Raw genomic sequence first — 24,751 nt, 5'->3', positions numbered from 1 at the left:
CAGTCAGTGCGATATAATTCCGTATGCACGTCGGCGGTAGATCACGACCAACGAAAACGTGCAGGCAGAAAGTTTGGCCTACGATCACTTACAAAGTAAATAAATAAATAATAAATAAAAGAACACGTCTTTCTCGTGTTGGCTTGAAGTGCTTCCTCGTGTAACTATCTCATTTTAATGATCGAGAAGTACTTTACTATTATGACTCGAAAGTAGGCATACGAAATCCCGTGGACTTATTCGTTAACAGCCAGAAAATTAACCAAACACGAATTGCGAAAGCTGCATGCACCTACGAAACATGCATATCCTCAAAACGTCCTCGAGCAGACGATATCAGGACAATTCTTCGTCCTTAAAAAGGTCTCAAAGGGGCATTTTGGGGATAATCCTGCAAGTGTCGACTAGAGGACCAAATGAGGACGTCCTGAAACTGCCGAGGACGTTTGTACCATATGAGGACGACCTCAGGTCGTCGAGTGTTGTCTGGGTTCCCTCCGCATGCTTCGCATAACGTCGATTCGTAAGGTACGTGGGATCTGCCGAATTTTTTTCTTTTCACAAAGGCAACTCGTGGTGGCTGCAAGGGCCCCTTCAGGCGCGGAAACACAGAAGAAACCGCGTCACTGTTTAGTCGCGCACACCCGATCGTGAATTCTAGGGACTTTCTCGCAGGTCTGAAGTGTTTTGTTTTAACTGGAGCGGCCCATTCTGCGGCCATCTTCTGATCCCGAGAACACTTGTGACACGTGACCTGATAGCAACCGAAAGTGCTACGGTATAGCAATGTGCCACGCAGTAATTCAGCATCGCAAGTCCACTTCAACCCCGCACAAACACAACTAGTGAATGTGGAATGGCCAAAATTTTTAATCAGAAGAGGAGAATGGTGCAATGGCAAGAAAGCCCTAAGTACTGGCAGTACTGATGCTTCACTAGGCAGCATATCGCAACAGAAACAATTAAGACACAATTCCGAAGTAAACAAGCTAAGTTGACTGAGCGACGCAGGCGGCCCAGCGACTCCCTCCTTCGATGACGTCACCTTTCTACGTGTCTATCTCTCCCTCCACGCGCATCGAAGGGGAGGGGGGTACCCTCGGTCAAAGTTTGCGGTTGTTTAATCGAAAATCGACAAAGAAACAGTCGTACCAAGTTGTAAGAGGTCGCAGATACCGAATTTGCAATAAATCAGCGAATGCGAAACCGCTTCATTGTCCCCTTAAGGCCTCACCACTCGTGCGCGTTGCAGCCCGTCAGCGCTTGGCTTTCCTCTCCCTGCAGAGAGAGAGGGGAGTGCAGCTTTGCGTAGCCACTTCTATGGGGAGAGGTAGCGACGCCGCGCTGACGGGCTTCTCCGCGCGCGTGTGGTCGGGTCTAGAAGGGGCCCTCCAACACTTTTGAAGTTTTTTTGTACTTTTTGTAAGTTTTTTGCGTAGACCGATGGCCGGGGACAATTTTAGCATAGGTCCAAGTACCGATATCAAATCATTTAGTATTTTAATCGAGCAATAAAATCACCTCATTGCTGCCGACTGCGTCGGCGCACAGTGGCGCTCGCTAGAACTACGAGGGCGATGTCGTACTTGTACACGAAGAATGTCGATACAAAATGGAGGAAGCGAACCAGGAAATTGACTGGTAAATACTTATAAAAAAACAGCAGGTGGCCAAACCAAAGAGAACTATCGGTTAAGAAGAAAGTGAAGGAAACGGAGACTGACATGTGGAGAACTGACATGATTAAGAAGTCCGCCCTAGAGATCTATCGAACTTTTAAGCAGGAAATTGCCAAGGAAAGGATCTATGATTATACTCGGGGTAGTCCTCTACTGTTTGAGGCCAGGACGGGAGTATTGCGAGCCAAGACTTATCGGGCCAAATACGAAGGGGTAGACACGGTATGCAGTGCATGTGGAGAGGAGGAGGAAACTGCCGAACACTTGATAATGTTCTATAAAGGGCTTCACCCTATAGTTCAGGATGATGGTGCAGAGTTTTTCAAAGCACTGGAGTTTCAGGACAGGGAGGGCAAAATAGACTTTAAGCGGGTAGAATTAACTAGAAGGAGGTTATCTGATTGGTGGCTATAGTCAAGGCACGAGTGAAAATTAAACCATTCACTGCAAAGTACCGGTCATATACTTCACTATTTAAAGGGAAAAAAATAAATATAGTTGCTAGTTCACTAAGTATTACGGCTAGGTGGCGTTAGCCGCCGGCCGATCTAAAGGGTACAGCCACATCCATCCATACATCCATCCATCCATCCAGGGTGGAAATGATGACGATGAGCACAGCCTATCACAGGACGCGTAAAGCCTCGCTCAGAGGCTAAAGGACCTGCTCGAGTTCTGACAAGTCGGGGAGGCTCATTTATACCAGCCTCACCCAGCTGTTTCACCGCGTAAACAAAACGGCGCGGTCAGGCACCACGTTGCCTGTTGCTATAGCAACAGCGTCATAAGCACATTTGACTGAACAGGCAACTATGTTGTACGAGCTTCCTCTACGTAAGAGATTTCAGCCCACGTCATTGTAGGCCCCAAGCTGCCTCACCCCCTGCAACGCTGCCACACTTCTAGGTCATGTCACCCCGCGAAATTCGAGTTGAGGGTAGGCATTTTTTTTTTTTTTTGCATTTTGAATTTCTCTTTAAATTGAATAACTTCGTACTGCGGGCCGCTATCGTTGCCGTTCTTGCTGCACTAATTTCTCCGTGCGTTAAGCGCAAACCTCATAAGCGCAAAAATGCACGCGACAGCGACGCGACGTAGATCGTCTTCGCGCGATCAGTCGCTAGCGCAGGCAAACCTCATTCACGCGACGGCTTCGGCGAGCGAACTCCACTGTTGCTGGCATGAGGCCGTCTACTCGCACCAAGAAAACCGCGTAGTAAGCGGTATGCAATTTGAAAATAAGATATATTGTTGTATAATAGAACGGAAAGTGTTTATGAATGTCTTGCAGCACTTCTTTTACATGCACATGCGTAAACATTGCGTTATTGCTTGTTGCGCATACGTGACTCGGGCAGGGTCACGTGCACCTGTACGTAGTCTTTGTCTTTTCCGGTTTTTCGCTATCGGCTGCTTGAGCCCAGCACTTGCGGGCGATAAGCGACGGAAGTAAATAATGGAAATGTTGAAAAATGTTAGAGGGCCCCTTTAATGCGATGTCGTAAACGTCGGCGGTTTATTAGCGTCTGCAATCGAGGGTCCCTCGGCGTCGTGGTATCGACGACACATGAAATGCCGCGTGCGGCAGAACGAATTCGGCGAAACTTGCTAAGGCACGTTGCCGGGCTAGCTGGTTGGGGTTCATCATTTACATGAGGACCACGACAAGGACCCAAAGAGAAACGCGCACACACATAGCGCTGTGTGTGTGCGCGTCCTCTTTTTTTTTTGGGTCCTTGTCGTGGTGCGCTATACCCATATAAATGATGTTCGAAACTGCCAGTTTTGCGCGGCTCTGTCGACATTTTGAGACTGCACATGCCACTGATAAAATTCCATGCTCATGAAACGGCATTTATAGAGTGGGCACTGCGTGTGTCTAAAACATGTGCTGATGATAAGTGCTTACCATGTCAGAAGAAATCTCGCTCGCTTGTTCCTCGGTTGATGGCACCTACCCACTACTTAGCGCTGGTCGGCTTTGTTTTGTTCTTTAGTGTGAGTGATGTTATAGGCATGGTTATTAACAACTACCCCAGATGGCAGAACGTGTCGTGCGCAGCTGCACAGTCGGCCACATTGCAAGTTCAGTAGTTGAGCTAACAGAAATGAAATTACTAGCTTACCTCTTCGTACCAACGTGCGTCTGAATTCGACGAGATAATTTAGGAAGAATATGAGAATAGGTGACCGGCAATATGGGCAATCGCAGGGAACTGCGGGATACGACGGCTTTCAGTTCGACGCACCACGCGGGTTAGCAGCGGCACGCGCGCATCTTTGTACTGCTCCGTTGAAAAAAGAAGCATTTTTTTTTTTTTGTGCAATGTCAGTGTATAGAAGCTTTTTTTTTTTTTTTTTTGCCAACCGTGACTGCGACGATGACAAGCTACGAAAGTCGAGAACAGTAACGAAACTTTTTTACCGCACTAAAATGATCTGCAATGCTGTTATGCTTCTCGGGGATACTGTGAGTTTGGCTAGCAGATCAGTCGATACAGAAAAGTTTTCATTGTATGATACCTTACTACAAATAAAAAAATTATCTTGAATATCTCAGGGGATGAGGATGACTGTAGCAGTGTGCAACGATTTCATTTCGGGGTCGCTGCTTCGGCCGACATCATCGGTCGATCTGCATGAAGCGCAACACTTATTGAGCGCGTTCAGGTATGTTTTCTTTTGTAGCCTTCCGCACGCTATAATATGCATTTTTTAGTCGAAGCCAGATGCTCATTTGAACGCTGATCTTGATCAAGCTGCGCGGCTCTGCTGCACATAAACAATACAGTCAGACATAGACGGCGCCGAATAATCAAAACCCTGCGCTTGTTTAACGCACTTCTTCCTTTGGACCAGTGCCATCCAGGCGCAAAGTTTGACCAAGATAAACGTAAATGGACTCGTCCAGCGCTTCGTGTAAACTTACTCTTGAGTGAAGCTTTCACGTTTTTTTGTCATATATATGGGTGCAATGGCCGGCGCCCATCTCGTATGGCAGATGAATTTCACCGATGCATTCCCATATTATCTAGGCGCGCCTGCACCACAATTTATTTCTCAATATAATACTCACAGCAAATTCATACGCTTTTTCTTAGTCTGGAATACACACGTATTTGTGATGAAATACGTTGCATACGTCGAAAAACGTTGCATAGGCGCCGTTGTGCACCGATTCAGTAGAGAAGAGCGTAGATATTAACAGTTAACTATAGTCAACACATTTTATCCGCCGACAATCGGCTCAGATCGCACGCAACGACGCGCCATTGTGGGAATTTGTATACGCGCCCCCGACCGCGTATCCACACTTGCGCGGGGACGGTGCTGCCACCTATGGCCCAATCTCGGCTTCACGTAGCAGCCAGCTTCCCTCCGGTCTGCCGATACCCCGCGCTAGAGATACTGTATATGCTACATTTAGGGAGTATATGCAGTCACTCTACCCGGATGGATGGGTGGATGGATGCTATGAGCGTCCCCTTTATAACGGGGTGGTGACAAGTATGCCACCAGTCTCGACAAAAAAAAAAAAAATTCTTTTTTTCCTTTTTTTTATGTTGGCCTAATGCCTCTACTTCGATAAATTCTATCTTAATGGAAAAAAGGTAAATTTTCAGCTTAAGTTCTCTGCCATTTACGGCACACTGTCCATATTTTATTTTTCCAATATTTATTTTTGTCCTTTCTCTCTAATTTTCTGCCACCAATACTCTAACCGTCTCTTACTTATTTCAATACCCCGCACCGTCATGCAGCGCCGCCCCGCGGCCCCGCTCGCAGCGCACTAAGATCTCTCATCGAGTTACGGCTAAGCTTCACGACCAGTAAAAAGCATTGAAGGACTCCGGTCCAACCAACCAACGAAAACACCCAGATGAATGCAGATAGATAGATAGATAGATAGATAGATAGATAGATAGATAGATAGATAGATAGATAGATAGATAGATAGATAGATAGATAGATAGATAGATAGATAGATAGATAGATAGATAGATAGATAGATAGATAGATAGATAGATAGATAGATAGATAGATAGATAGATAGATAGATAGATAGATAGATAGATAGATAGATAGATAGATAGATAGATAGATAGATAGATAGATAGATAGATAGATAGATAGATAGATAGATAGATAGATAGATAGATAGATAGATAGATAGATAGATAGATAGATAGATAGATAGATAGATAGATAGATAGATCGATAGATAGATAGATAGATAGATAGATAGATAGATAGATAGATAGATAGATAGATATAAAGACATACATACATACATACATACATACATACATACATACATACATACATACATACATACATACATACATACATACATACGCCAAAATTGTCAACTGTACCCAAAAGAATTCTTTGCATTTGAAAATATTTCATTATTTAATGATACCAAATGTGCAACATAATCACTGCTTACGTGACGTACCTCGGCGTACTTAAATGCGTTGTGTCATTCTTATGGTTTAAGTTATTGTGAACAAGCCTCCCGTATGTGGGGCAGAAACGCCAAGTAAACTTTTTGGCCGGTCTATTCTTTCGCGTTTACACTATAGATTTCCCCGACCAAGCGGTTGCCGTCAAATTTTAGGTATGATCTACACCTACAAATGCACGTGCCAGCCAAGTTGCAAGCACTGAAATCTTATGGCGTTGCCAGGAGCGGGAGTGGCACACTGGTGAATTGTATTCACCCATGTGGTGTCCCTGGCTACACCGCTAAATTTAATTGCACGAAATTTGGTTTCCAGGTGCGTTCACACATCCATACACTGCACTCGAAAATTCGGTTCGTTGTACAAATGCACATTTGTGAAATTTGTACAAGGTAAGCAAGGTTTACCTTGAAAACTGGTTACACTCATGGATTGGTGTATGCAAAATTTTATTGCCAGTTCTGAGCTGCATGACTCAACGCGCAGCGGGCCGTGCCGTGCTGAGACAGTCGGGCCAAGCCCGACTGTCGCATGGTGTAGCCCTGTGGTTTCCGCCACGGTCAGTGAACTCGTTGCAGTGTCTGAAGGAGCTATTGGGATAAATGTTGGAATACATTTTATGCAATACAATCGCTCTGGGATACGAACCTGCCGGCAATAATCTCATGGTCAACGACTGCGCTCGATTTAATTTGTTAAGAAGGGGAAAGTCGCTTCTGCCGAGATAAAAGCGGCTTCAATTCGAAATTATACTTTAATGAAAATAGATTTTGATAAACGTGGGAGTGGCCTGCTGCGCCCTGAATCGCTCGCGACAGGTCCTCCAGGCTCCAACCCTTCAATAAAAGTTTTGCATGCATCCATCGACCAGGCGGAGAGTGGTGCTGTGACGCCATCCGAGAGTAGGATGCGCAGTGGTGTGTGTTATCTATATTGCTGATCGGCACACGTGATTGTCATGAACGAATCCCGTCTGTACGCGTCGCTTCGTTGTGTGGTTTCAATGAAAACGGCCGCTAGCTGGTTCAGTCGTAGTCGGGCTTCCGCGGGACTTGGTGTCGATAGGGCCGTCGTTGGGACGCCGCCAGCTGACACAACACGGGGAAGGCCCCGCAGAGTTGCCAACAAGAAAATAATCATCACAAAAGAAGCCTACAAAAAAGTGGCGTGACTTTTGCGATGAGCCCCAAAGGAAGCAGAAATTTAATGAAAAGATGTTTCATCAGAATAAGAAGTGTCACCCAAATACAAAGGGGAGCTGGGAAAATCACGTTGATTTGCACAACTAAGAACTAAAACAGGTATTTACTTTTTGTGTCCACTTATTGTAAGCGGGACCGGCAACTCTGAAGCAACGCAGTGGAAAACCCTGCTCGCGACTTTGGACAGGAGCTAACGCGAATGAAATGCAGTCATGTTTCATTATATTTACTCAGCCTTACGTAAAGAGGATCAAACAGCAATAAGTCGTTACGAGCTAAATTACATTTTTTTTTTCTGGCGCGCATGTCGAGGTTGGCCGAAGAGAACGAAACTGGCCAAGGGCTCGTGCCTGTGGCTCGCGCGTCGCGAACGGAGACTGGGCGGACCGGACGTTCGTCTCCGCCGGTGTGCCAAGTGGGCCCCCGTGGGAGGCGCGTCGCCCGCAGCTGTCGGCCCCCTGGGCTGCCAACATCGCCGGACTAGAGGGTGAGTGGCGCTGAGCCTCCTCCTCCTCTCTTCAGCGAGGGCTCGCTCTCGTTGGTACGAAGTGTGCCTCGATGCGTGCGCGATTCAAGGCTGTGTTCCCCTTCGCCTTGTTCCACAGACACCGTGCAGTCGAGCTGCGCGCTAAACTCCTCCTAGGATATGCCTGCTTTCAAGGGTCCTCGATCCAGGGTTATGGAACGCGTCTCTGCCTAGGGCGTGCCGAAGTTTAGAGTGGATGGCTGAGTGGGATTGATGTCGAGAAGGCTTGCTTGCTTGTGTCTATGTTTTGTTTTGGCTCGTACCCACTACGGGGGACTGAGTGCGCATCATTGTCGTTGGGATTTGTAGTTTCCAATTTGATCAAAGAAAATCAATTAAACAGACATATATATGAATTACGACATTCAACAATTATAGATCACCTACGATTAAAGTAGCTACATGAGTATTATTTGAAATGAATTGGTGAATTTCAAAGAACCTGATCTTCAATAATAAAAAGAATGTTTTCAGAATTATGATTATAATGCTTAATTTTCTGGAAAAAAATTCTAAATGTTTTTTTCCTATGGCTGGTGAAACGTCGGCATGTAAGTAAAAAATGATTAATGTTTTCAGGCTCTTGACACTAAAAGCAAAGCGGAGATGGCACCTGAACAGACTCGTATAAATAAAAATGGAAAAGCGGAATTCGGCAACGAAATTTCGTGGAGCAAGCTTCCAATTTGTGAGGAGGTTATATTCTTCAACTCGTAACCCAATTTTCATGAATTGATTATTTGATTTGATTGATTAATATGTGGGGTTTAACGTCCCAAAACCACGATATGATTATGAGAGACGCCGTAGTGGAGGGTTCCGAAAATTTCGGCCACCTGGGGTTCTTTAACGTGCACCCAAATCTGAGCACATGGACCTACAACATCTTCGCCTTCATCGAAAATGCAACCGCCGCAGCCAGAAATTGATCCCGTGACCTGCGGGTCAGCTGCCGGGTATCTTATCTACTAGACCACTGCGGTGAGGCGTAATTTTCATGAAATCCTGAAGTAAAGAATATCTACGAAATAGGTATTTAGTACGCGAAGCTTCGTTAGTTCGTCAGCTCGCTTCGAATCATGTGTTTGAGCACTTTCTCTTCTTTGGTTGCTTTTTTTTTGCAAAAAACGCGTCTTTTACTTTGTGTGATCACGAGCACGTGGCGGCACCTCGCGGCGACCGCGCGTAATATGCATCTCACAATGGTCAAATCAGCCAGTTGCCTTGTACTTCGGGTTTATGGCGTCATTTGTTGAGAAAAAAGCGAGTGAGTTCTAGCTGACTTTGAGAATTAATTGTAACTTTCAGGCTGCGTGCTGCGCTACATTGTCTTGATCACGTGTTCTCAAGGAGTTTCAGCTGCAGTGTTTTCTGACCATGATGTATAACCGTTGTAACGCTGCCTTAACGGTGAAGATACTATCGTACAAATTTAATTGGATTCTGATTATTTCTCATGTTTACAACAGAAAGGAAGCAGAAGCTCGTGTGGCCTGACAAAGGAATCTGCTCCTGCAACATCTCCGCATGCAGGCCGTACGTAGCACACAAATCAATACAAAAATTTGACATAGCACAATTGGAGAACGTTTTGCTTTAGACATTCGCTTTATAAATGTAGGATCGAATCAGGCACAGGAATTGTTTTCGGGGGCGTTGGAGGGAGGGAACATACGCGGAAGGCCTAAAAGAAGGCCTATTTTTTATTACTTGACCTCAGTAAAACACCCCCTCCATCCATATTTAGTGGGAACCCGCCTCCTCTGGCTATGGGCCTGGATCGAATTCAATCGCGGACAAAGCGAAAATGCCGACTCGCTCATATGGCTCTCGAAATGTGTTGGTAGCTCGCAGAGAGGCGTACCTAACGGACACTATCATATATTTTTTTTTATTTCTCCGTGGAATCTTTTCGTTATATGGACCTTTCGTTCGATCTCCTAGGTCTCTCGGCATCTTGGGGTTCTATTTGCTGACTCGTGAGCGGCAGAACGACTTGAGCTCGCCACAGGCACCGCTGTCTGAGTACAAAATCAAGCCGCGGCCCTATCGACCACGCCGCGTCATTCAAGATGGCCGCCCCACCTCCAAGACCGCAACTCTTGGTTCCTGCCCCGCTACCAGATCACCCAGGAGTGCCTCCTGCCCAGTTACCACCTGGTCATCCAGGTGCTCCTTTACCACCAAGCCATTCGGGTGCACCTGGTGCTTCTTTACCACCGGGCCATCCAGGTGCACCTCCTGCCCCTTTACAACCAGGTCACTCAGGAGCACCTCCAGCACCTTTACCACCAGGTCACCCGGGAGTGCTACCGGCTGCTCCACCAGGCCAATCAGGTGTGCCTTCACCTCCTGAAACTCCACCACAAGGCCTCGCACCACCGAGTCATCTAGAAGCACCTTCTGCCGCACCAATGTCGCCAGTTGAACCATCGACGCATGCTGCTCCATTACCTCCCCCTGCTGCAGGGCCACCAGCTTCAGCTGCTGCTCCGCCACATCCTGCACCTCAAACAGTTGCACCGTGGGTGCAGCCGGCCCATACTGCGGTGCCAAAGCAGTACACCGCGCAGGCAGCTGGCCAGATATCCGGCACGTGCGCGGTGGCAACGGTCAAGGGCGCACCTTCTGAGCCGTTCAAGAGAGAATACTTGACCGCTGTGAAGGCGTACGAACAGCAAGTGGGCGCCAATATCGTTCGTGGCAAGATGTTCATCGAGAGCTTGCCCACGAACCGCAGCGTTTCCGCTACGGGAATGTTGCCTGGGATGGTTCCGGGAACGGCACTGCCAGGAATCGAGTCCAGCAACAATATGGAGATGGGCATGGGAACCGGCGGGCCCTGTGGATACAGCCAGCATATGACCATGGGTGGTGGCTTCGGCGCCTCTCCAGTGGGCGTCCAGCGAAGCCGCGATGACTTCAGGGAAATGATGAACTCTGGCGGAGGAGTAGATTTCGCGAAGTTGGCCGAGATGGGACCCCAGGTTCGGAGGCTGCTGGATATGGGAAGCCAGATAGACCAGATAATGGACATGACCCGGAAGGCCGAGGGGTCTCCGATACCCATGGGATTAGATTCTACGGCAGGGCGTGTTGGTGGTCCCGCCACGGGCTTCGGAGGGCCACCACCGTTGATGTCGGATGGCGGTTTCGACTTGCCGATGCGAGACAGATACTGTGGATCCATGATGCCACCTTACGGCGCACCAACACCTGGCATGGCGAGTGCTTACAGCGCGGAACGCTTCCAGGGGGGATACGGAAGGCCTGGTATGGATCCCCCCATGTCCGGTTCCGCCGCTTGGCCAAGAGATGGTCCTAGGGGAAGGCGAACTACTTCGAGGGAGAATGTGAGGCCTCCAATGAACGACTTCACCGAGGAAAGCAGGTTCTCACCCAACCACTCTATGAGCAGGGCTTCGGACCTGCTACAGAAAATAAAAGAGGACATCGACGCGCATCGCGCCGAGACGGTGCTGCAGAAAATTCGGAGAGACGTCATAACGATGGACACCGACAATGACATAGGCCGTGTGGCTACGGCCAGGAGGAACAGTCTACCTCCGGAACGAGGTAAGAAGTCTTCGCGCACCCACCGTAGACCTCATGACGACTGGGACTACGAGGAGAGGAAGTCGCCTAGACCGAGGCGAGGAACTTCGCGACACCACAAGTCCTCATCGTCATCTTCATCCTCATCTTCATCCTCTTCGTCTCGCGGCAATCCACGCAAAAATCGTTCTCACAAGTACAAGGACGGCAAGAGCAAACGCCGAAAGTCGAAAGGAAAGAAAAGGAGGGGATCCGCAAAGAACGACTCGTCGTCTTCGTCGTCCTCTTCGTCTTCGCCGGGTCGAATCTCGCCCCGGAACAAAGGCGGCAGGTCCGTCGAGTTCGTCAGGAAGGTCACCGAGCGGTTCAGCTCAGAGTCGCCCGACGACGAAGACCCCGCGGCTACTGTGGACGACTTCAACCAGCAGTACTTGCTTATCGCGCGACCTGTAAGCCTCGTCGCGACTAATGAGCCCGGGGTTCGCAGGTCCGGCTGTCCTGTGCTCAACGCGCTAGGCGTCGGCTCTAGGGAGAAAACCGCGATTCGGACGCAGTCGAAGGCTTTCGGAGGCAGCCTGTTCAAGTGCGGGACGGATGGACGGCCGCCTTCCTCCATGTCAGCGGGTGGCGTGTTGTACCGCTACGAAAGCAAGCCGACGGGTTTGAAGCGGGAGTGAAGCATTCGCCCTCGCACGATTCTGCAACTTTGAGTTGATTTGGAAAGAGGGCAAAAATAAATTAGAATTCGAGTATTTGTTTTGCCAAATTTAGTGCGCACCATTACGATTTGCTACGGTGAAACAGATGCCTCAAAGGCGGAGCTATACATAATTCTGCGGCAACACTATCGGCTCATTGTTCGATTGCGGCGTTGTCGCCATGTTGTCGACACGGATTGACCAAAGAGCGTTTCTGTGGTGCCTATTAACGTTAAGCCGTGGGCTTAGTAGTGCTGCATAATTCACTGTTTCATAGTGCATGGATTGAGGACGAGTCCTTCCTTTGTTCGTCCTAATTTAATGCGATGTGGTGCAGTGAAGTATTCACGCTGCAATTAGTATTCAAGATGTGACAGAATCGCAAAGTAAATATACAGTACAATGGCGCTTTCTTCGGAGTACAACATATGCATGTAGAAGGCGCTTAATACTGGTCTGAACAATGATGTTGAATAGCGCACATGTGAAGAAACCTGCAAAAAAATTGGTGGATCCCTAATCTGCACCTTTGAGTTTAACACGATAGCGATACGTTTCCAGTGCGTACTTATAACAGTGCATACTTTTCATTGCATGATGTCCCCGCAAAGGTGAGGGTGAGGCAGTTGCATCTGCGAACACTGCTCACAAGTGGCACAGCGGAGGCAATGCTGTCGGCTAGGTCCTCGAAGGGGGTGGTCGGGTCCACCCCGTTCCGACACAGGTGTTCAGGTGATCTAACTACCCTAGAGCAGGGTAGTTAGATCGGTGGTGGGGTGCGTGTCAACCGGTTAACGTTCACCCGTACACGTTGGGTGGCAGGAAATCCCGAAAGGAAAGCGGAGGGAAGCTAATTGGCCATCTTCCCTACACGTCGATCGTAATTAACCGCCCGGTTGCTCGGAATGAAGTCTCCAACGGCTTATTGACGTTTTTTTTTTTTTCCTTGGGTGCTGCCATCTTGCTTGCGGGCAGCCCTTCTCTGGTCTGACAACCCATCTGGCATGCAGGAAGCTCACTGTTTGCATTGAAGGTAAGCGTGCGGCTGCGGTTTTATCGTTCTCTTCCAGTTTTACGCGGTGAATTTCGACTGAAGTGATGCAGGCTCTTTAGAAAATGAGTCTATGAGACGTCCTGACAAGGTTCAAGTCGTTGAAGGTCGATCGTTTTATTATACAGTGCCGTGAACGAGTCCCCCTCTGTTGATGAACCGACCTTCTGCTCGAAGAGTGCGCAGTACTTTCAGGTCTTTTTTCTCTGAATGAGCAACAGCACGTCGAGAGCATATTGAATATCTTTCTTGAGCTTTAGTCATACGCTTTTTTTTTACGTCACGCCGTCGCATCGGCTACCGCTCTTGCATGAAGCCATGCGTTGTAGTGTAGTGGATCGTTTTTATTTCTTGGCGCTGACGGTTTTCGTTAACTGCACACTAACTGTTGTCTAACTTGTTTCTCAACTCTGAAGTAGGGACCGTATCTTACTGGCTCGTTTGTTTTTTACAGGTGCGCACTTGAATACAGTTTTTACGTCAAGCGACGCTGACGTGCCTGCGCATCCCCCTTTTATCTTTTTTTTTTTCAATCGCGATATTTGAGTGGTTCTCGGTGTCACGTTAATTTGACCTGCGATATAGAGAAGTGTTACGTGGGGCTGTTTAACGGAGAAATATCGTCATCGTTGAAATCGCTGTAGTCTGCGCACCTTCCGTTCATAGCCGAGGTTGAGCACCGGTGTCAAAGTCGTTGCGGTTCGTTCGCCTGAGAAGATGTGCTCTGAAGATACCCGAGTACCCGCAAAATGTGCAGTTTTCCTGTTTACGTTTGCAAGCCGTAGAAGTCGATGTTCCTCGTTAACAAGAAAACGATGCAACTTGAAGAGTCCACAGCTACAAAAACTCCGCGTCTGTTGATGCACATGACATATTTTTTTCCGACAGCGGTTTTTTTTTTCTGTAGTTGTTACTAGCTGCACCCAAAAACAGCGCAGTGTTCCCCGATAACCAATTGTTGGCCGTCATGGCAATGAAAAAAAAACGAAATCCGCAGCTTAGCTTAATACACGGCAAATCGCCTGATAACGCCACGCATACCGGTATCAACACAAATTTAAGCCGTCGCCCGCATGCCAGAGAGGAGGAATGCGTTGGTTGCCTGACCGGACCTGCTCGCCCGATGCGAAGGTGATAGGTGCGAATAGTGGTACTGAACTAATCGCACAGATATCAGGGCTTTCTACGATCTTTCTTTCTCTCTTTTTTTTTGTAGTATGCAGATGACAAAGATGTAAACAAGTAGTTTAGTCATGCTACAGCAGTGCGTAGCTGGCGGAACACAAGCTAGCAACGTACAAACAAGGCAGCAAAGGTGTGATTTAGTGCAAAAGCGTAAAGAGAGTCACCCAGGGCGAGCATCCTTATGAATGGCAGAATCGGCTTTACTCGCTGGTAATGTTAACGTTGCATAGGCGTCGTCGTGCACCGATTCAGTGGATAAGAACGTAGATGTCAACAGTAAACTGTAGTCAACGCATTTTATCCACCGACAATCGGCTCAGATCGCACGCAATGAAGCCCCGCTGCGTGCATTTTTATTCTCTCATTCTGTTCACCATGAAATGCGGGGCAGTCGACAAGTCTCGTCGGGAAAGCTTAGTGGCTGACGGCGCTTAGCGCTACATGGCGTTTACCACGTGTACGCATATGTTTTTTTGCACAAGTTTTTTTTTTGCACTAGGTATAAAAATCTTATATGAGAGTTCAACAGAAAACTCTATTCGATGGATTACGAGCATGACTACAACAAAGGCCTGGTGACAAGCATGTTTTTTTTTTCAGACGACAAATTACTGTTTTCCGTCGGTCACTAAAAATGCCACACAAACGCTGAAGACAATGTAAAAAAGATGAAATTTGCAGCGAAACTATACGACATTATACATAAGGCGTGCCGTCTGAATTAATTTTCAACATCTGAGCTCTTTCAAGCGTTCTTAAATCGAAGCACACGGTTGCGCACGGTAACTCATTTTTAAGTACAGTTTTAAGTACCGATGTGTCACGGTTTATGTGATGGTAATATTTCTATACAGAGGTACCACGGCTAAATAAACATAACTAAAGCTCCTCGCATCATCGATAAACTACAGTGCCGTTGTTGTACACCTACCAACAGCGCGCAAGTGCATGGTCTTGAGCTTTTTCGTTTTTTTTTTAATTTACAACCGAGTCACTATAATACGCTGAATTCACACACCATTTATTAGTCGTCATGTTTGAGAGGATGCCAAGAGCATTTTGCGACGGGCTTGAAACCGAAAGCGGCACCCACTCCGAAAGTATTCTGGTGAATGGAGGGTACGACGACAATAAACAGCACTCTGGAAATTTGCACTCGCCGATCCTATTACAATGCATTAGCAGCCGAGCAAGACCAAGTGCTTTCGTACGTTCTTTCAGGCATCCGTAGAAAGAGTTACACTCGCTCTGACATGACCGGACAAAGCACACTTTGAGAACGTGCAGCAGGTGTAGCTTGAGGAATCTTCGATTTGGCTTGCACTAGTTCAGAAAAGTGCAGGTGCAGAAAAAGCGGTGCCAAGCGGTGCAGTGAGCGTGCAGCGCCGGTCGAGCAAGTGCAGGTGCAGCCTCAACCACGCCTCGGCACTAGCCGACACTAGCGCGCGACGGCTACAGCCAAAACGAAGGCGTGAGTTGACGTGAGTGCAGGCCGGAGAACACCTTGTAGTGTAAGCCTAAAATAGCCGCCTCCGCCGCCTTGTCCGATCAATACACGGCCGTGATGGCACTTCTTGTGACTGCGATGGAATTGCTGGACTCGAGCAGCGACGACGATTCCGTCAGCGGTGCCGTTTGCAGTGACTGCGACGATGAGTACGACGATGCGTGCATCTTGGTCGCGTGCGCGTTGGTGCGCGACGATGCCAACCGTGTACCCGGGTACGAAAGCATTATCGGCAGGTACCATGAGTATGAATTCAAGCGCCTCTTCAGGCTGTCCAGGGAGACTTTTGATAGTTTCAGGGCCAAGTTCAAGACTTCAGCCTTCTACCCAAGGGCAGTGCAAGGCCGCCAACAAATCAGTGCCGAAAAAACATGCCTCATAGCGCTTGTGTACCTAGGCTCACAAATATCTATGTACGCCATAGGCGACAAATTCGATGTTACCGAGTCGTCTGTTCATGTTTGTGTGACACGGGTCGTTCACTTCTTACACGCTATTAGCGATGAGATAATTTGCTGGCCTAGTAGCGCGGAAGTGACCCGCATAAAGAACGGCTTCCTCGCCAAAAGTAAAGGCAAGGGCCCAAGAAACACCATCGGCTGTATCGATGGATCACACATCGGGATACTCACTCCAAGCGAATCTACGCAGTCTTACTTCAACCGGAAAAAGTGGCCTTCGATAATCCTGCAAGGAATCTGCGACGACAGGAACAAGTTGCTGAACGTGTTTATTGGGTTTCCAGGTTCGGTTCACGACGCCCGTGTCCTGAGGGAGAGCCCCTTCTTTGCACGCGCAATTCAGGAATGTGAAGACAATTATATACTGGGTGACAGTGCATATCCACTGATGCCATGGCTCATGACCCCATTCAAGGACAATGGAAGTTCTTTTCCTACGTGGAAAAAGAGCTTCAATAAACGACACAGTCAACAACGAGTGCTTATTGAGAACACCTTCGGCCTGCTTAAACAGCGTTTTAGGAGGCTCTACCTTGTTGATGCAAAAAGTGTGCAACAGTGCTGCTATATAGTTATGGCTGCGTGTGTGCTACACAACATGTGCAACGATGAAAGGGACTTCCTTGAGGAACTTGCAACGCTTCCCCAAGAAGAAGATGTGGGCAATGATGAAAGTGAAGGAGATTTTGATTGCAGTCTGCCAGGCTACAGTCAGTCTCTGCGAGAGTTCATTGCAAAGGAACAGTGCTAGAAGTTCATCTTTGCTTCGCGATTTATTCAGTGTGCAAATGTTTTGCGAAGTGGGGTGCCGCGTCTAGAAGCAATGTTTTTTTTTAACAAATTAGATGGAGTAGACACTGCTAGTGTTATAAAAGTTTATTGCCCATATTATAACCCGTCCTTATTTGAGAGTACGTCGATCAACCGATCGAATCGCTGCATGCGCTCATCATGCCGCTTTGCCTTTGCCTCTTCCCATTTTTTTCTTTCCTCCAGTTGTTTCACTGCTGCCTCCTCTTGCTTAGCTCTCGAAGCTTGCATTTTTTCTAATGCCTCCAAGAGCGGCGTGACTTGGGACCTACTCTGGCGCTTCCTTTTTGGCGTTGTGCTGCTCCGAACTTTGGATGCTGTGTTGCACTCGACTGGGACTGCTGCATCTTGAGGTGCTTCAGTGATGCTGGTGCTGTTGAAAGTAATTGTACAGGTGCCATGTCATTTCCAGGCTACAGCACAAATTAAGTAATTTTTACTTACTCTGGACTTGCACTAGGCAGGATTGTTTTTCCAGGCTCCAAGAGCAGCCTTGGATTTACACTATGTTCTTTTTCCAAGACTTCTGCCAGCTCTCTGTAATAGACACTATGAGAATCACTGAAGATATGAAGACACAATCGTAACTTACTCTTCATATTCACAGTTCACACGGTGGTGACCTGAAGAATTGTTGTCTTTTTTTGACTTTTTATATGCTCTGTCCAGCGACTTCCATTTGTTTTCCACTTGTGTGGCAGTCACGTTGCACAAGAACTCCGTATTGATGGCCTCAGCCAACTTCTTCCACAGAAGCCTTCTTGTGCTAAACAAAAAAGCAAAGCACAGTTAGTAGGAAAGAAGGAAGCGACGTAACGTGACCCAAGTCTTGCAGTAGCACATGAACCTTTCCTTAGTACTTCATATGTGTAGCTTTCAGGGATAATTGCTAGGGATGTTCGATTATTCGAAAATTTTGGATAATGAATCAAACAGCACTGTATTCGGTTCCTAAGTCGAATCGAATTGCACATATTCTAAGTAACAAATATTCTTTTAATAATCGGCACTGGCGGGAGAACCCCAAAACAACGAAACAGCTACAAGTCATTCTTTCAATCCCTAATGTGACCTGTACGCAGCCCAAGCTTTTGCAAGACTACCTACACTATATTGATTGTCGAATGAATGCGCTTCTGAAAGCTCCATTCTTGCTCAATTTTTACTGCACTTTAGCTGTATCGCATTTATCAGCTCCTGTCTTCGTCTTGTAATAACCAAAGGTGGGAACTACGAGTGCTTGCAGCTTCACGACTAGCAACAGATACAAGTTTTGCGTTTGCGTAAATTGTTCTTGCAGATGTAAATTTCAACGCCCATTGTTATCCGCTTTTAGTGCGCAGGCCATGTTGTGATGACGGGTTGATCTGCTCCGTTACATATTTAGTTGTATCTGCAATGTTTGGTTGTAAATTGTTTTGTTTTTGTGTCCCAATTTTATTTAAAGTGAGGTGACAAAGTCTCACGTTGATAACGCTAGTCAATGCCGTAGTTGAACCTACAATTACAAAATGTTACGAATATTCTAGTTCCTGCTGCATACGAGATTACCTTAGTTTTCGTAATTGTGGTATTTTGAGTAGATTCAAACTGACTGTAATGGCCTTTGTCGAAAGTTTGTGACTATTTGTTTCAAATAAAATGTTCTGTTCTAAGGCTGTTTTGAAAATGGTCTACTTACTATTCAAACAGTATTCAATTACTATTTGTATTCTATTTGGTGCCATTACTATTTGACTCTTACTTGATTAGGTTCCGAAATTCACTATTCACACACTTCTGATAACTGCGAACGTTCTTTTTGTGCGGGAAGCATTATGTTGGAGAAGTTGAACATTGTGTAAATCACTCTTTTGGATCATAAAGCTTCACTAAGGAGACAGCCATATTCTAACCTGTCTTTGCATTGTAAAACATGCAGCTGCGCAACCTTGTTTGCTGACACGACGGCGCAGTCTAGGTTCAAAGATAGGGTAGCACGTGTCAAGAAGCATATCTCTTTTAACAATGAGCTGCACCATCTTGAAAAGTGGCAGTGCGAGAGAAATGCGGACAGACAGTGAAGACACAAGGACTGCAGGGCGAGACTTGCTAGAGATGTGCCTCAGAATAACAACATGCAATTCCCTCTAGTGCAAATTCTCAAGGCAGCACTACACTTGCAACATGGCTTGAGCTTGGAGGTGCTGCACCTTTTCGGCAAGACAGCGGTTGTGCAATGCCCAACACAAAAGCACCGTCGCTGTTTTTGAAGATCACTTGACTTAATGAAACATTACGAATGCCTTCGTTGTGTATATATGTGCGTGACTATACATACTGTTTGTGTGTATATGTAAACGTATATGTCACAGTCAGGCGCATAGCCAAAATTTTTTTTCAGTGGGGGGGGGCAGTAAAATGTAAATTGCTGGCAGTAAAATGTAGGCAACAATAACCATCGCCATTGTGAACTTCATGCGCCCTTATCTTGTTGGTGCTTGCCTAGAGTGAAACGGAATAATAAAAAGCTGCAAATAATTTTGGACATAGGATGACATACCGAAGTGCCCTGGTTTTTCCCACCAAGTCCTTCATTTCCGAGTATTTGGCGATGAAGAACCTTGTTTTTCGGGCGCTCCAAAGCTCTTCCACATCTTCAGCCGACGCGGCTGCTGCTGGAAATGCGGCTAAAGCCCCATCGCTGTCAACGTCGCCGTCGCAGGCAGGAGAAGGCGTCGGCGGTTGTGCCGGAGGGGGGTCATTTTCACGATTCCCTGCCATGAACCGCAACGTAACGCGCTTGCCGTCTGCAAGGGCGAAAACCAAGATTAAAAATACCGACATAGCATAAGCAATGCTACGAGGCTGTTTGCTGACCGACTACGACTCCTGGCCGCTAACCACGTTTTTTGGCAATGCATGCAGCCTGACTTACCTGATGCCTCATAGACGTAACCGTTGGCGTCCGTCATAAATGACCCGTCGGGATTGTGAAGTGCCTTAACTTCCTTTTGAACGCCCTGAACAACTATTTGCAACGTCGTCTGCTCTGGCCTTGGGGGGACGCCCGCCATGCTGCACTACTCTGCACCTGCTTTGGAGTGCGTGCACGCCGGTACAGAACTCGTCAGGAACTAGGCTTACACCTAGACAAAACGAGGGAGCCAGTGCAGAGGGTGCGACAGAGGGCGCGCGCTGCTCCGGCAAAACGAGGACGAAGGTGCTGCACCCTTTGAACTGGTTCAGCCGGTGCAGCCAAAACGAAGAGACCATTGGTGTCTCGGCACCCATTTCGGGGTGCAAATGCAACGCATCAGCAGCGCCACCGCTTAGTGTCGATCGAATGTCGAGGTGCGAGCGGAGGACACCTGTCGTCTGCTGCTCGGCTACGTAAGTCGTCGTGTGTATTGTGCGCCCACGGATTTGCAGCTCCTGATTTGCCAGCATGGAGGAATTCCACATTGCCATGGAAATAACTGAATCCGACAGCGAGGAACTGGACGCAGTATTGTGTCAAGCCGGTGCTCAACTGGTGCGCAGCGATCGTGCGAAACCGCACACCTATAGGTACTACGAGGAAGTTGTGGTCCGTTATTTTGACTACGAGTTCAAGCGCCTTTTTGCCGTTGTTTCCGCAATTCTCGTTTTTCTTCTGCTTCACAGCACTTCGTCAGAGTCTTCGCGACGTGCAGGATCAGCGCTCTGACGAAGCACGGCAGCTGCTGCAGTGGCCGCGTAGCGTCATCGGCATCGCGTGGTCTTGCAGCGTTGTTTCACGCCCGTTTGTCGAGTCAGTGGTGGCAAGTTCGCACAACGCGCATACAACCCGCAATGTTCTGCTATAAAAAAAAATAAAACAACGGATAACGAAGAAATGTCGCCGTCGTGCATCTGAGCCAACTTGTCAAGAATTTTATCACTTCTGCACAGTTACCTGCTAGAGCGTAGAGTTCGGCGTCGTCGTCTAGGAGTATCACGCCAAGATCGTACACAATCGTGAAAATTTCCGTCGGTGTCTACGACGACTCACAGGCATGTCTCAACTTTGCAAGGTGTTTTCTGCTAGCGCGCGACAGCAATGTGCGAGGCTGCACCAAAACCCTCGCGCTAGAAGGTGCAAGGGTTCGCGGTACCACGGCGACACCTAACAAAGACCCTGTACGGGGGCGGCGCTGTGCCTTTGAGAATCGATGGATGGATGGATATGGCTGTACCCTTTAGATCGGGCGGTGGCTAGCACCACCAAGCCGTAATACTTAATGAACGAAAAACTAGATTTTTTCCCTTTAAATAGTGAGGTTCAGGATTCGTACATTACAGTGAAGGGTTTAATTTTCACTCGTGCCTTGACTTTAGCCACCAATCAGATAACCCCCTTCTAGTTAATTCTACCCGCTTAAAATCTATCTTGCCCTCTCTGTCCCTAAACCCCGGTGCTTTGAAAAACTCTGCGCCATCATCCTGAACTACAAAGTGAAGCCCTTTACAGAACATTATCAAGTGTTCGGCACTTTCCTCTTCCTCTCTACACGCACTGCATACCGTGTCTACCCTTTCGTATTTGGTCCGATATGTCTTGGTTCGCAATACTCCCGTCCTGGCCTCAAACAGTAGAGAACTACCCCGAGTATTATCATAGATCCTTTCCTTGGCAATTTCCTGCTTAAAAGTTCGATAGATCTTCAGTGCGGACTTCTTAATCATGCCGATTCTCCACATTTCCGTCTCAGCTTCCTTCACCTTCTTCTTAACCGATAATTATTTTTGGTTTGGCCCCCTGCTGTTTTCGAAGTATTTAACAGTCAATTTTCTGGTTAGCTTCCTCCATTTTGTATCGACATTCTTCATGTACAAGTAGCTGAATACCTTCCTAGCCCAACGCTCCTCCTCCAACGGGAATCGAGGTGCAGCGCACCGTGAAAAGGTGCAGAAGGTGCAGAGAAAACACGACGTGGATAGCAGACGACGCACGAAGCAATCCACACTTCGCCTCTTCGGCCAGTTTGCGCCAGGCGGCGACTCTGCTCGATCTCGCGGCCAATCGGGTGAATACATATTATCGTGGCGTGCCATCGCGTAGTTTTTCGCTGTAATTTTACAATTGTACCTATGTGTGATATGCCTCAAGATCGGGAATGATAATACCTGCTGGGTACCTGATTGTCGATCCGGTTACAAAAAAAAAATGACGAAAAAGTCTCCGAGTTCTCGGTGCCTACAGTGATCGGCGAGAAAAGTGGAAGTGAGCAATGCCGCGACAAGAAACTGGTGGCTTCACATGTGTTTCCCGAATGTGCGCGTGTGCGAAAACCACTTCGATGAGAGTGACATCGTTCGCGTGGACCATATGACGTTTGTCAAGTGACCGCGCGACGTTCGGAAAATCTTGCCGAGCCGAGGATTTTCCACGCTCTCACGGCGTACAGTGCAAAAAGATGGAGAGCTCGCGCGCGCCTATCAACCGTCGACGGGGACCATCAACGATCGGGATACTGTTGAGGCTGCACCGCGGACTGTGCATGAGCCCTATTGGCATAGCTGCAATGAACAATGACGCATTTAATGAAGGTGCGCATACCGGCCACCTTTTCCTATTTCCATGCCAATAGGTAAATACAGAAGCCGGATGAGTGAAATGTTCACCGTTTTCGTAGACAGTGAACTGATAGCCGAACATGCAGATCCTCACAGCTTGTAAAAATCAAAGCACACATCGGTTGCATGCAGCAGAGATTTCTAAGTTATCAATAGATGTTTGATAGGGTGACAGCGCAAGAGCGGTTGCACCATAATTCTGTACAAAACTTGCGCAAGCTGTAAATCATGCAAGGTTAATTTTCGATATCAATGCCCCGCCATGGTGGTTTAGTGGCTAAGGTACTCGGCTGCTGACCCGCGGGTAGCGGGATCAAATCCCGGCTGTGGCGGCTGCATTTCCGGTGGAAGCGTAAATGTTGTAGGCCCGTGTACTCAAATTTGGGTGCACGTTAAAGAACCCCAGGTGGCCAAAATTTTCAAATCCCTCCACTACGGCGTCTCTCATAATCAAATGGTGGTTTTGGGACGTCAAACCCCACAAATCAATCAATTTTAGACATCAATAAGTCGTGAGCACGAGCAGATAACCTTTTGCGTCACCACATGTTGACGCCTCCGGCGCGGGACGCAGTCAGTCAATTTTTACGTTTGGGGGGTCATGTAAGGCCTTCGCCTTTACAGTAAAACCAATAAAGAAGGACAGGGAAACACAGCATGTGTGAGCTACACAGCAGAGCAAAGGACCGAGAAACTACATTGCATGCATGGTCAACCAAACGTAGAACGCGCTATGTAAGACTGTAAACCATGAAAATTTTTCCTTGTTTTTCTAATACCATAACAAACCCCTTCTGTGTTTTATAAGACGATTAACCTCCTGACAGGACCAAAAGCGACAATCTTTCAAAGAAGATAGCAGAACGTGCATGTATCCACAAGTGCAAGAAAAGATTCCTAGTGTCCAGTATGCCGGACATGGTTCGACCGTGAACAACATTGGACTTAGTCTCCGAAATTTTTTTTCAAGATTTTTCAAAATCCTTTTAGCTATAAGAGAACATAATTTTTTTTTCGTACCCTACGGAAAATTCGGGACTGAAAGGGATATACGAAGATAAATATTTTAAAAGTGCCTCGCACTTATTTAACCAGCGGCCACTTTGAACGAATCAGTGCTTAGCAAATGATGAGGATCAAGCAATGCTTCATATGGCGTTTGCCTCGTTTTCGTGTTTTGTTTTGCGTTAATTCATCCCTACGGCACCGTGCACGCTGCGCGGAGTACGAAACAGGAAAAAAAAATCACAGCAGATCCACGAAGTGAATGATGATGAGTGGTGCGAAGCCACCATGCATCCGTCCGTCCGTCCGTGCTCCCATTCGTCTGTCTGTCCGTCCATTTAGTGAACACCCCAAGTACCGCCATCTCGCATCTTTTCACCATATATTTATCATATACAAGTACCACCATCCAGCGGACATTCGAAATGTAGAGAGGAAGAAGATTATGTGCCGCAGTGGGTCACGCCTTTAGCGAAAGGAGCCGAGCGCGAGCTCTTGCCCCGAGCGCTGCGATTCCTGTGTTGATTGCTACCGCCCGCTTGCCGTATCAATTATAGACCTGCTGTACAAGTACCACTTACGCCAATAAACCCCGTTTCAGAGTGGTAGAGGTGCCGGGTATTTTCTTCGGTTATTTCTGAGATGGCAGGTAGTTTCCTGTTGCAGAGTTCCAGGTTGAGTTACCCCGTTTCATAAGGACCAAACGAGAGGTGGCTACTGCGACGACGGCACGGGACGTGTGACCCACAGCGTAAGGAGCATCGCCCCTCAACACACCACCCAAGTACTCCCCACAAAGTGTTAACGAGCAAAACCTGGAGCAAGAGGGCAGTGTGTTCAACCCGACGCTGCACTAAAGCCTTGACACGAATAACAAAACAACAACAACAAAAAAAAACGCCAGGGCTGCGCGGTAGACGCAGCACAGTCACAGCGAAAGCTAGAAGAGCAGCCTTTCAGAGCCTTTTCAAAACACTCATTAGGTAACTACTGCAAACACACTTGCTTGGTACCCACTAGGGGATTAAT

General features: G+C 47.5%; 2 protein-coding genes across 12 annotated transcripts in view; one reads left to right on the top strand and one right to left on the bottom strand.

Annotated features, from left to right (window-relative positions):
• The window catches only part of LOC119181108 (excitatory amino acid transporter 5-like), a 135,533-nt gene that overhangs the window by 109,125 nt on the left and 1,657 nt on the right, over positions 1-24,751 (bottom strand). The window lies entirely within an intron of this gene.
• On the top strand, positions 7,252-12,180 carry LOC142774531 (uncharacterized). Of its 2 annotated transcripts, XM_075874904.1 has the most exons (3): positions 7,252-7,834; positions 9,343-9,409; positions 9,818-12,180. In XM_075874904.1, exon 3 carries the CDS (start codon positions 9,946-9,948, stop codon positions 12,103-12,105), a length of 2,160 nt encoding a protein of 719 aa, XP_075731019.1. In that variant the 5' UTR covers positions 7,252-7,834; positions 9,343-9,409; positions 9,818-9,945; the 3' UTR covers positions 12,106-12,180. The 2 variants fall into 2 exon arrangements, with proteins under 2 accessions (XP_075731019.1, XP_075731020.1); XM_075874905.1 differs by lacking the exon at positions 9,343-9,409.

Source organism: Rhipicephalus microplus, chromosome 10, assembly GCF_043290135.1.
Source record: "Rhipicephalus microplus isolate Deutch F79 chromosome 10, USDA_Rmic, whole genome shotgun sequence".
In the NCBI taxonomy this organism is placed as follows: domain Eukaryota; kingdom Metazoa; phylum Arthropoda; class Arachnida; order Ixodida; family Ixodidae; genus Rhipicephalus; species Rhipicephalus microplus.
This window is presented reverse-complemented; position numbering and strand designations above follow the sequence as displayed.